Genomic DNA, 13,171 nt, shown 5'->3' with positions numbered 1-13,171 from the left:
GTTTTTATCAGTTTAAGCTTTGAGAAGCTTCTTTCTGCAGTAGCCACTGTGACAGGAAGAGTGGCAAAGATTCTCAAGAGCAACCCACATGTTGGGGTAAATTTCTGCCAGCTTCTTTTCATGCAGGAAGGTCAGAGTTCCATGTTTGTCACATTCTTTGATGGCAATGGTGGAAAATTCTGCATTTTCCTTTGCAAGTTCTGTGCCATCAATGTCCGGCTGGCTGATGCTGTAGATGACCCAAGATTTGCAGGGGTGGGGACTGAGAAACCTCAACAGCGCATCTGAAGAGAGAAAGAGGAATATATTACACCAATCTAATAATAAATATGATATGATACAATAATATGATTTTAAGAAATAAACTGAAATATGACAAATTAAAATCTAACGGATATGTGCATGATGACTACACTGTACATGTTTAATACTTTTCTGATATGCAAATGATATAAGATTCAATTTTTGTCATTACATAGGAAATGCTGATTAGCAGAATACAAAGAAGTAGTAAACCTGCACTATAATATAGAATGTAGGAATGCTAAGGTATGCTATAACAAGAATGATGTGCACTGTGGCAGGCTTAAAACTATAGGAAAAGGATATAACACGTTAGCTTTTTGATTAAGGCTAATATTGCAAGCTAAGAAAACGTGAGCTAACCATTTTCAATAAAAATGTAAACAAGTTTTATTTTAATTTTAACTCTTGCTGACCCTATAATATTTACATATTTGGAAGCTGGGTGGGAGTGCCATTTTTCATAACAGCTTTGGTCCTTCGTAACATGCCATTAGCCTAACTGAAGTTAAAACAGTTCACCCTAGCTATTTATTGATTAGCAAACCATGTTTGGTTAACAACATGTCGTTGTTCTTCTACGTACAAATAATGTCATGACATCGCCTTTATTGTAACATTACCTCTGTCTTTCTCTCTTTTTTCCTCCTCTTATTTTCTTTTTTTCCTCCCCTGGGCACCAGACAGTTTGGGACGTTTTGACATGTTGTTGTTGTCCTGTCGTCGTTGTCTTGTTGTCGAGCTTGCTTTTGGGGGTCACGTCAATGCGTGCCCCCCTCCCCCCTCCCCCCTCCGCCAGCAGGTAGAGCCTAATTAGTCCGGGGGGAAGGGGGAGCATCTCAGGAAAGTAAAGTGTGATCATCATTTTATTATTATTTTTATTCATATTTAATTAGGGTTTGCTATGCAGTTAGATATTTTGGCTCATTATCTTCCTATTAAGATATATAATACCAACTAGTTTTAAGAAGAGTAATTTTTTTCTCTCCCGTTTTTGGCGCCCCCTGGATGGTCGGCGCCCTTAGCATTTGCCTATACTGCCTATGGCGCGGGCCGGCCCTGACAAGGGGGTAGGGAGAGTCAGAGGGCCATGGGATCTTGATGACCCCCATATCCTTCAGAAACTCTTCCTCCTGACCAGTGGTGAAATCCCAATCCTCAGCAATCAACTATTATGTCTGTATATTCTGTTTGGTTCAAGGTACACATTTCTTGTTTGGTCTCAATTTTGATCCATACAATGTCAGTAGCAAAGGGGTGATAGTTCTATAAGAGTAGGGGGTCTCATTGTTCTGAAAATTGGCTCAGAAAGCTAAAAGGATGGACACCAATGTGCATACCCCAGAGAACAGGACAAGAATAAACACCACCACTAATTAATTACCAGATAAGGACAAAACCTATTTTGGACTTTTCCATGACCCCATCTCATGTGCCAATCAACTCTTTGATGTTCGGGTATATAAAGAGAAAGATTTCTGCACTCAGGGAGCTCCGTCAGCACAGGCTGCGTGTAGGGAGCAATGTCAGCACGTACTCCTGCACACCAAGCGCATAGCTGCATGACTCCGTATAGGTAGGATATGTGTATTTATCATCATTTGCACTATACCATACTACTTGCTGTAATTGGAGTTTCTAGCTGACTGGGACAATTTAGGTTAATAAAGATATTAGCCTTAACCTTTGTTTGTGATTTCTTTTCTACTATTTCTAATGAGGCACCTAGATTGGCATAAATTGAGTCAGATTTTAGTTATTAGATAGGCGGATTTTAACATCATTTCTTCCAAAGACGCAATGCACGCATCTGCCTTCAACAGCCACCACTTCCCTCATTGGTTCTGACTGGCTGTGCTACAATATACATATAAGATACTTTGGTCACTGTCATGTCAGCTGCCCTTGGGACAATGGCGGGCTGTATGGGTGCTTCTGTGGCAGAGTGAGTAAAATGTGACAGGCTTGGACCAAACCACAGAGTTGTTGCTGGCAGGGAGAAAAGCAGAAGCGATGGCCCTGGGAAAGATGTGATGTGTTGCATGATGACTCAGACAGCCTGCCTGGTGAGGCTGTTTGTCCGTTTCCCCCCGATCCCCTTCCCTGTACATCCAGCATTATATATACTATTGATTGTATTGAATCTGAACTGTTCAAGCTAAATCCCAGCTGAAAAAATGGCCAATAAGTCTACTAACGCAAAAACTAATGTTGGTAAATTCCACTGTTGCGCTAGCGGGTATTTTGTAACAACCAGTGCTTTAAAGACAAAAATCTGTTAACTATACCTTTTTTCTCAGCTGTTTCTGGTTTACCTTGTTAGAGTCAATGGGACTCATTCATCAATATGTTTGTAGAAATGTTTGTATTGTTCTTGAAAAGTGTGTATGAAAAAGTTACAAACAGATGAGGGTGATAAAATAAGCGTCAGTCACTTCACAAACTGTTCTGGAGCAAGCATGTGGTTTCAGTAATATGCAATAATAGAGTCTTTTATTGTTTTGGCTCCCTCCCCACCCCAGTGAGCAATGAAGTGTCCAGAACATTGGTAAATCTCCGACTGATATATGCACAATGCTGAAAGGACTCCATTATCTAAATCAATTTTTAGTTCAAAAGTCCTTAAAAGTCCTGAGTAACAATGGAATTTGTACCCAGTAGATAGAAATTATGTGGGAGTAGACTTTACAGATGTAAGCTGGGGGTAAAAGGTAGATGGCTACATGTAGTTCATACATGGACTCAAAGACACTCATCAGTTCTATGAAACACTGTACGCACAGAAACTTTCATATTTGTGAATAGTAAATCTCTCCCAGTGTTCTTAGGGTTTTCATGTTCTCCCACAGGTGTAGTGTCTCCAGTTACTGGATATCTTCAATTCAGGTGGTGACAGGGCAAGGTTGTTGCTGGGGTACAAATATTCCACAATGTACTGAATCTCATTTGTGACCTGATGGCCTAAGATACGTTCTCAATATTACCTAACAGTAAGCCACAAAGATATTCCTCTAGACACATAGCCAGGCGCATGTCTTTCCTGAAGATGTGATGATGTCCATTTTCAAAAAGAGTTGCCGGCAGCATGATAGGAATATTTCAGTGGTTGGAATGTAGCTCCAAGGTCCCATTGAGCGACAGGGACTGTCCTCAGTGCCCTATGTCCCCTGGGTAATGGAAGGAAATTAAATTGTACCACCCCACATACATTTCCCAGAGAGATAAGTTTCTCCTAGTACTATTTGCCAAAGCTGTTACTGGGGGGGAGGGTGTTGGAAAGGCTAGAGGACTGATGCGACAGCTGATAATATTTGCGATTACCATCGATGGAACGACTTTCCCAAAAATCTAAAATCCAAAAAATCAGATTTTATGAGACATTTACCTCAATAGTGTAGTGACTTTGGATGACTATGTTGTACTGCTTTTACTTCTAAATTATTGATCACGGATGCGACGCTCCACTAAATTACACTGAAAGATAATAATCCATGAAACATTAATGATTAGGAAGGTGGAATGACCTGTTAAATAATGGAAAATGAAGTGTAATCTGTTATTAAATCTACATATGTTAAATATAATTTCAAGGAGAGGTAGTCACTGAACTTAATTTGAGATCTCCATGTAATCGATATGAATTATGCCTCACTCATTTTACATTATATTCATCATTATTTTATATTCATTACATTATCATTTGCAATCAGTTCCAATCAAACCCAATAAGAAACCCCAGACAGAGGGCCCAAATAACTCCTAGATAAACATGGCTCTGAAACACATTCAATACATAGGTCAAAAGCTGCATCAGTTGAGCTGACTGTTTCACTACTAGTCTAAATGAGAGCAAACCTCAAGCATTGAAGATAGACCTCTTTCCCTCTGTTTTTATTTGTTCTTCAGAAAAATTCCTCTGTGCATCTTAGGTTTCTGGTTGTTAAAGCTGAAGCTCTGCAGCAGGCTTGGTAAAAATGATCTGCTCTTCCATCCCAAGTCTGGGGGCAAGGGAACAGTATATTATCTATACAACTGTCCATTGACATTGTAATTGTACGCAATTCAAATTCAAAACCACCACAAGACAAGAAGGTTTAATGTATTATTGACTCATTTTACACATCAGGCAGTAAGACACCTAGACTTGTTAACAGAAATAATGAATTTTGTAGCAAAACTGAACACATAAGAATTCTAAGTATGTGATAAACAGAATGGCAAGAACACAAAGGGAACCGCATCTATGTTCAACAAGATTGTGAAATGCTCCAATGCAATATTACAAAAATCTGACTGATTATGCTGTTCTATTTCCTCTCAGTGTTTGTGATTCAGGTTTCAAGATAATAAAGAAAATCACTCTGTTCAGCTGTTCCAAGAAGGTATTGCTCAGGATGCACATTTTAGCTTGAGGGGAGTGGATTTCTAGGTACAACCAACTCCTTTCTTGCTTTCATCACATTTCCAAAATGCTTCCATACTGTAATCTCTGTATTACATTCCCAAAACATGACCATGACATTACCAAAATTCTTCCCTGGTAAGGTCTCTGCATTATAGTCTCAAAACATGCCCATGGCATTTCCAAAATATTTCCCTGCTAGAATCACTGCATTACAATCTCAAAACATGACCGGGGTGACATATCCAACCCTGGATTATTTTTAATTAAAATTACACTGAGTTAACAACTCTCCCCTGGCTGTAGCTACCAAGTGTGTGGGGCACAGTTTGATCTAATGACTAGCAAGCTTTTAATTTCCATCAAATATATCTGTAACTGCAATTGAATAGCTAATTGATTTTTTTCAACAGCTTCTATTGTAACTTTCCAACAACAATATATAGTATGTGCCAAATGACAGTAGCTAGGCTAGAGGTGCTATCTGGCTAATCTCATGAAGGACAGAACAATTAAAGGCTTCACCTACATTCCAGAATGTCCATATTCTTAGACAATGTGGGTTAGTATGTGCCCATAAACTCAGAATAATGCAATATTTCTGCAATTAAGAGACATTTTGTAAGTTACATAGCTGTTTTCAGGTTGCTGCCAGCCAATTCTTGTCATTCTTTCCTGGATATATATGTCAACCATTTCACACAGGTATGACAATCCTTACAATCCCCATAAAGGCATTTGGAATCTAAGGTACTTAAACTCATAATTTTCTTTGAGAAATACTGCTCACCCATTTTGAAAGTGAGCTGTAAAAGAAGTGTGCTGACATGTGAGAACTTATGTTGCCTATATCTCCAAGTAACACATTCCCATCGACAATCCTCTCTTACGTAGTTATGAGAATCATCATGACTGATGAGGGCAATACTGCATGACATGTTTTGTATGGTGTGATCTGATGCTAGTGGCCACTGGGAAGCCCTGGAAACATGCTGGAAGGACAGAAGAACTAGCCTGCGTGGCACTCTATCTACCACTGGGACCTACTGTCCCACAGATCCCATAGACTGATGTCACTTGCGGCCTGGCCCAAACCTGTCAATCGTAATGATCAGAAATAACCTGGTCACAAGGAAAAGAAATAACTGCGGATTCACTGCCATTAGATGTGGAGCATCATGAAGTCTGCCTGTCCTTATCAAATAAAGACCAGGAATTCCCCTTACAACAGTACCTATGCCAGAGGTAGTATGGGAAGGTACTCAGCTGCTGCTATTTCAGGGTTACTGAGGGGACGCCTGCTGTAGGTTCAGGCTGAGACAGTATCACTCTCATACAGGAACACTAGCAACGGGTGCACCAAATGACTGAACATGGAAAAATTCCTGTGAAGAACATTAACTTGAGGTATGCCTCAAACTCCTTTGTCAAATGATAGTTTAAACACTTGCCTTTAGTTTAATAATAAAAATGGCTTTCTAAATCATCCAGGACAAAAGCACCCACCCTGAAAAGTGCAAATAATAACAATACCAAATCACACTATATCAGACAGAGATGGGTTACCTGATGAAAGAGGCAATTAAAAAAAACACATGACTAATACATACTGTGTATATTTGTGTATAACCATATTCTCTGTAGATGAATGCTTAAATGATAAAGCAAGATAGTGATTTTTTTTTCAACTTGACTGCACCTATAAATCTGTCTATTTATCTCATTTCTCGAATTCACTGCTATTCTAAAGACCCTCGTGAGGAAGCTTGCCTTGCTGCTAAATTTCAACACCAGACACCAGTCATCATCGAGCAGCTCATAGGGACTAAGCCTTATTTACAGTGACAACCACATCCTCTCCTACCTCTGAGATTTGCAGATGTTAATGTTTTATGTATGACCCCCATTAGGAAGTGGCAAATGGTCTCGGCTTGGATCCACGCTTCAGGTTCCCACAAAAACAAACAAACAAGGTGCTGATGACAGAGAAAACAGGCACGAGCTCTTTCTGTGCCATAAATATAATTTCCTCCACACTTTGAATTCACGTTTGCTGGCCTCTGTAGCATTTTCACAGTGGCAGACCTCCAGCTGCACGGGGACAGGCCAGGACCACCCCAGTGCTTGTACACACACAGACAATTAAAAACATGCAAGTAACTAGTAACTGTGATTAGTAACTTGCTCAGGAATGCCATAATTCATTGAATGAACTCAATATTTTAATTAATTTTATTTAATTTGTAATTTTCTAGACATCTTTATAAATTATAATATATATGTACTGTGTATATATATATATATATATATTATATATATATATATATATATATATATATATGTACAGTATATATAGAAAAATATAGATTTAGCTTGATTATGGAAAATAATTTTTATACTTAAATAAAATGTGGCAGAGGGTAGACAAAATAATGGAAACATCAATCAATATATGAATACTTATTACCTAAGAAAGAGTTGGGCCACCCTTTTACCTAAGAAAGAGTTGGGCCACCCTTTGCTCTCAGAACAGTTTCAAACCTTCTTGGAATGCTGTTACAGAAGTTTTTAACTGTGTCTAGTGCGATATTGGACCGTTCTTTGAGAGATGAAAGAGGTGGAAATCTACTCCACATTCCAGAACATCTCATAAAGGTTCAATGATGTTTAGATGTACTGATTGGGGAGGCCCTGCAAATTGTTCGACTTCATACTGGTATTAATGAAACCAATCTAAAATCTGTTTAGCAATGTGTTCTCTGAACACTGCATTGGACTCCAGCTGAGTCATGGTATGCCATGAAACTACCTGCTTGTGACCGGGCTGAAAAACAATAACTGGAGCCCAGCGGTAATGGAAACTTACTGGTGGACATGATGGAAAAACTGTCACATTTTGACCTCAGAGTTAATACTCCACCATAAACAGGATGCCAACAATGCCTCTGAGCACATTCTTTTCCGTTTGGACAGAATACTCATGTTTTTCCAATAGCTGGGGAATCCTAATGATGCAAGGACCAAATGGCCAGTGTCGCTCTACCGCATTTTTATTTGTTTTCCACAAAATGTGTATTTTTAGAATTTCTCAGGTTGAAGCACATGAATACGAGGCTTACACTTCCTTAGAAATGATATTAAGCATCTTCTCATGATGAGTGTACTTTCATTTCAGACATCTGCCTTCCTGCATTAATAAAATGCCAATAAGATGAGTGTTTTTGGATAAATTTGTTGTTCACTAACAGGGTAAAATAAAGCAATTGGTAATCAAGACTTGAGATCTAAAACTCACAGAATGCCAAAAAAATGTTGACCAAGGAAAGTTTACACAATTGTGCTGATTTTCACATTCCTTATGCTGTATATCAGCAGACCCTCATTTTGATAACGACAAGGGCATGTGTTGCGACCCGCAATGGAACATTTTCATTCAAGCTGATTTTGATGTGTTTGCATGTGTGTATGTATGTGTATGTGTTTAAATACATACATATTTAATGTACATATTTACATATTAGTAAATATTTAAACACATTCGTTTGTATTGACTGGCTTGTGCAGTGTAAGTGGGGACACTGAGCTGTATTTGCAAAGAAGCTTGTACCAGGGCTTTGTTTCTTTAAGAAGATGTGACGTAAAAAAACAAAAAAGAAGTGGTGGGCTTGAGAGGGTTGTGAGCTGTGCCACTGAAGTGCTGTACTGTATGTACTAAATTTTGTTTAATGCAGAAACAAAAGAAAAGATCTTTGTACCGGGGAAGAAAATAAAGTTGCCAGAACATGAGCGGACTGTGTTGCGTTCATTCAAAGGGTGCAACACATGTAAATGACTACACAAAACAAACCTCATTTTTTGAAGTTGCTGGACTACACTCTCTTGTTCAGGCTCAGCACCTCACCCCATACCTCTTTCACTTTGACAGCTCACTCTCTGGGATCTATTAATTTTTTTTTGTTGTTCTCCGGCCTAATGAATTACAACACTTGGGACTGCATTTTCTTCATCAACCTGGCTGTTAAACTCCCACACCTCAGTTCTTTATACATATAAATAAACGTATGCACAGTATATATATTTCACAGCCACTTCTCAGCAGTTTCAATATCCCTTCAATGTAAACACTGAATCAAATTTATAACCACTTGAAATTCATCCAAATCCACTTCATTCATAAGCATACTCAGTAATATAGCCATCGCTGTACTTACAGTAATTTTTGTCTCTGGCTAGTGCTATCAACACCCACAGTTAGGACTTATCTATTTTTAACAGGCAAATTGCTTTATGAAAAATGAGTGTTTAACTGCATAATGTTGAACTATTTGCCATGAAAATGATATAGTAACGAAAAAGTTTAATTATTTATAAAACATTCAGTGAGGAAACATTTTACAAATCTATTTTTATTTAGGTATTTAGAAAATGTTTGAAGCATTTACTAAATTTTGTACTACTGGGACATCAACAATTAGCCTAAGTATTAATTTAAAAATATATATTTTAGGACAGGATAATTAATATTTTGAGATGCTTTTATTTTTTAAACCAATGAGTATGTCGTGGGTATAAAAAAATAAAAGCAAAATACATGTCATATATTAAATGCATGCATTTGGTTGTCACATTTGGTATGTTGCAATGCAAGTGATACTTGATACAGTATGTATACATTACATTACATTACATTTGGCAGACATTGGTCATTTGGCAGACGCTTTTATCCAAAGCGACTTACAAGTGAGGAACAGCAAGCAAGCTACGGTAGTGTAGGAGACCTTGGAGTAAGCTTTAAGTGCAACCTAAACAACTAAACTCAGCTAAATAAGTCAAGGAAAGTAGAAAATAGAGGTAAAAGAGGTGAAAACACAAGGAAAGACAGGCAGAGGAGACAAACCAGTAGTGACAGGAGAAAGAAGTGCGAGGCAGAAAGTGCGCGGAGATGGAATTGTGTTACAGTTGTTAGAAGTTGTTAGGAGAGGAGGTGCTCTCGGAAGAGCTGGGTCTTCAAGAGGTTCTTGAAGATAGAGAGGGACGCCCCTGCTCTGATAGCATAAGGTAGCTCGTTCCACCAGCGGGTAACTACATATGAGAATAATCTGGACTGAGATTGCCTTGTGTGCAGGGATGGCAATGCTAGACGACATTCCTGGGAGGAACGTAACGGCCGAGAAGGAGAGTAAGCCTGTATGACTGGGCTCAGGTATGTCGGAGCAGACCCAGTGGTCACTGTGTAGGCAAGCATAAGAGACTTGAATTTGATACGGGCAGCCACAGGTAGCCAATGGAGCTCAATGAGCAATGGGGTGACATGGGTGTTTCACCACACATGCTGGGAGGCCAGCTAGGAGGGCATTGCAATAGTCGAGGCAGGAGATAACCATGGCCTGTACCAGAAGCTGGGTAGCATATTGAGTCAGGTAGGGCCGGATTTTGTGGATATTGTATAGTGCAAAGCGGTACGATCGAGAGACTGAGGCAAAATGGCCCGAGAAGGACAACTGGTCATCAATCATGACGCCCAGGTTTCTTTCAACCTTAGAAGGTTTGAGAGTATTTGAGCTTTAAATTGATGCTGTGATGCATGGATGGCTTGGCTGGGATGACCAAGAGTTCTGTTGTAGAGAGGTTTAGCTGAAGGTGGTGTGCCGTCATCCATAGGGATATGTCTGCAAGACAGTCTGTGATCCGTGCCGAGACTGTGGGGTCATCAGGCAGGAACGACAGATATAGCTGGGTATCCTGGGTATCGTCTGCATAGCAGTGATACGGGAAGCCATGCGAGCGGATAACCGGGCCCAGAGAGGTGGAATAGATTGAGAAGAGGAGGGGCCCCAGCACCGAGCCTTGGGGTACCCCTGTAGAGAGGCGATGGGATAAGGATGTCTGTCCTTGCCATGACATGTTAAACGAGTGCCCAGTGAGGTAGGATTCAAACCAAGACAACGCTTTGCCCAAGATGCCCATTTCTGACAGTACCGATAGCAGAATGTTGCGGATAAAAGTATCAAAGGCAGTTGATAAGGACCGAGGACTGAGCCGCAGCTCTAGCTGCTTTTAGACCTTCTGTCACAGACAACAGAGCTGTTTCAGTGGAGTGTCCACTTTTGAAACCGGATTGATTTGCGTCAAGAAGGTCATTCCTAGAGAGGAATTCTGAGACCGCCCTTTCAATAACCTTGGATAGGAATGGAAGTAATGAGACCGGCCGATAATTCTCAACATGAGCAGGGTTGAGAGAAGGCTTTTTGAGTAGAGGTGTTACTCTAGCCTGTTTGAAAAGAGTTGGGAACACTCCGGAGGCAAATGAAGTATTTATCACATGAGTGAAAGCTGCCACAATTGTGGGAGAGATGGTCAGGAGGAATTTGGTAGGAATAGGGTCCAATGGACATGTAGTAGGACGGCTACAAGTCAGGAGTTTAGATACCTCACTCTCAGTGAAAGAAAATGATACATCGTTGACCGAGGGAGACAGAGGAGATGTGGTAGGACTGCCACACACATATGAATGCTGTTGGCTGGGAATGTAGTAAGACTGCTACTTGAAGGGTTTGAGTGTGTTACAACGTTTTCTGGGGAAGACAGAGGAGGGCATGTAGTAGGACTGCTGCTTTTTGAATTGTTTGAATGTACTGCGCTCTTAACCGGGGGAGACTGATCATCTCTGAGAGGCTTGGAGAATAGCCTGCTTATGGCTGCCACTTTTTCAGTAAAAAAGGAAGCAAAGTCGTTTGCTGACAGGGTTGTGTCAGGTGGAGGTGGGGGCGGACATAGTAGTGTTTTGAAGGTGGAAAATAGTTTCCGAGAGTCAGTGATATTGCTTATTTTGTCATTGTAGTAAGCCGATTTGGCAGCAAAGATGTTGGTTGAGAAGTAGGAGAGTTTGATAACCTTTGAGATCAGTGGGATCTTTGGTTTTTCGCCATCTTCTCTCAGCACACCTGAGATCAGAACGCAACGAATGTATATGTGTATACGTGATATTTTGTAAAAATGAACGCAACAAACGTATACGTGTATACGTGATATTTTGTAAAAATGCATGTCAACATGAATGTGTTCTCTCTCACATTTGTCACTCCACATGTCTGTCCTTGCAAAGATTACTGATGGTGTTGTGGAATATGTCACACAGCTGTTATATCTACTGTTTAAACTGCTTGATTTCATTTAAGTCCAATTTAGGTCTATTTTGAAATGCTCATCAGTGGTAACTCTTTTCTTCATCTCACTCACTCAGCTCATTCTGAGCAGTAAATCTCAAGTGGAAGTTATTTCAGCTGTTGTTATTGATCAAGAGCCTCTTTCTGACATGTCCATGGAAGGGCTGCCATAGATTTCATCACTTCGTGCTGATTTAAAACTTCATATACAGCCCTCAGTTACCTATCACTTTCCTCTATATATTTCCCTTTTTCCCATTAAGTTTTTTGTTCCTCTTTTCTTTGTGTATCTTTAACATCATATCAGCCACCTGTTTCTTACTGACCACTGATGGTTTTAAGAATGGGTCATGTTTCCTGGTTTCATTTTGTGCTGGTTATTTTGTCTATGTTAAATAGATCCAGACATTTAATGTGTGTAGGTTCATGTCATTACACCAACTGAGAGGTTCTATCTCTTCAAACCTCTTTATGTGTATAATTGGATTCCTCAGATACCACACAAATGCCTCCCTCAAAACACCAAAGCAGCAACTGATGTCATCACTTCCATGAACACTGTCCTCAGTCAGAGATCAATCAGTCAGAGAGCAATCAATTACCCAGATGAGTGGTTGCAAAAAAGGTCACAATAGGTCACAGGTGAATGTGTTCCCTCACTTATGAGTAATTGGTAATGTATGCCATCCAAAACAAGCAAGAACAGGTCCAGTTTCCACAGGCTGCTGCTGCTTCCTGTATGCCCATCAGGAAGTTAAAAGGAAAACAAATCAATTTACATTGTCCACTAGGCTCTCATTTCAAAGGGAAAATAAATGGCATGATACAATGGGGTTAAAATGGAATATTACTAGAATATGATCATCCCCACCACCTGATAAATCAGTTCTAATTGTGGCTATTTGTCAAAGCTGGAGGCCTGATAATTCTTCAGTCACATAAAGACACAACATTTTATTGATCAGCGTGTTGTTTCAGAAAGGGGGGGGGGGGGGGTGGTATGTCAGTTTTACACTTCAGCAAATGAAATAATTAGCCTTGGCATTTACATTAGGCCAAAATAACCTAGGTAGCTTGCAAATGTACTCTACAATAGGCAATTCAGTTAAATATGCAGACAGTTAGCTGTCAGATTTTACCTGTAATGCATTTATTCATATATTTCTACACCTGGGTTACTAATTGTGTATTAGTTGACAAGCTAGACAGTCAAAATGTAAAGGTGTATATTGTGGTAGGAAAAACTGTATTAGCCTAGCAACACTGTGTACTAGCATAAGCTCACTGCCAAAAGGTTGTA

General features: G+C 39.8%; 1 protein-coding gene across 1 annotated transcript in view; it reads right to left on the bottom strand.

Moving 5' to 3' along the window:
* Positions 1-1,344: 1,344 nt before the first annotated feature.
* LOC118776522 (protein regulator of cytokinesis 1-like) overlaps positions 1,345-13,171 on the bottom strand; it is a 40,968-nt gene continuing 29,141 nt past the window's right edge. Inside the window, exon 14 of the mRNA XM_036526882.1 lies at positions 1,345-1,362. Coding sequence (XP_036382775.1) covers positions 1,345-1,362 — 18 coding nt within the window. The remainder of the gene's footprint in view (positions 1,363-13,171) is intronic.

The sequence above is a fragment of the Megalops cyprinoides genome, chromosome 4 (assembly GCF_013368585.1).
Source record: "Megalops cyprinoides isolate fMegCyp1 chromosome 4, fMegCyp1.pri, whole genome shotgun sequence".
Taxonomy (NCBI): Eukaryota; Metazoa; Chordata; class Actinopteri; order Elopiformes; family Megalopidae; genus Megalops; species Megalops cyprinoides.
Note: the sequence above shows the minus strand (reverse complement) of the source record. Positions and strands in the feature narration are given on the sequence as shown.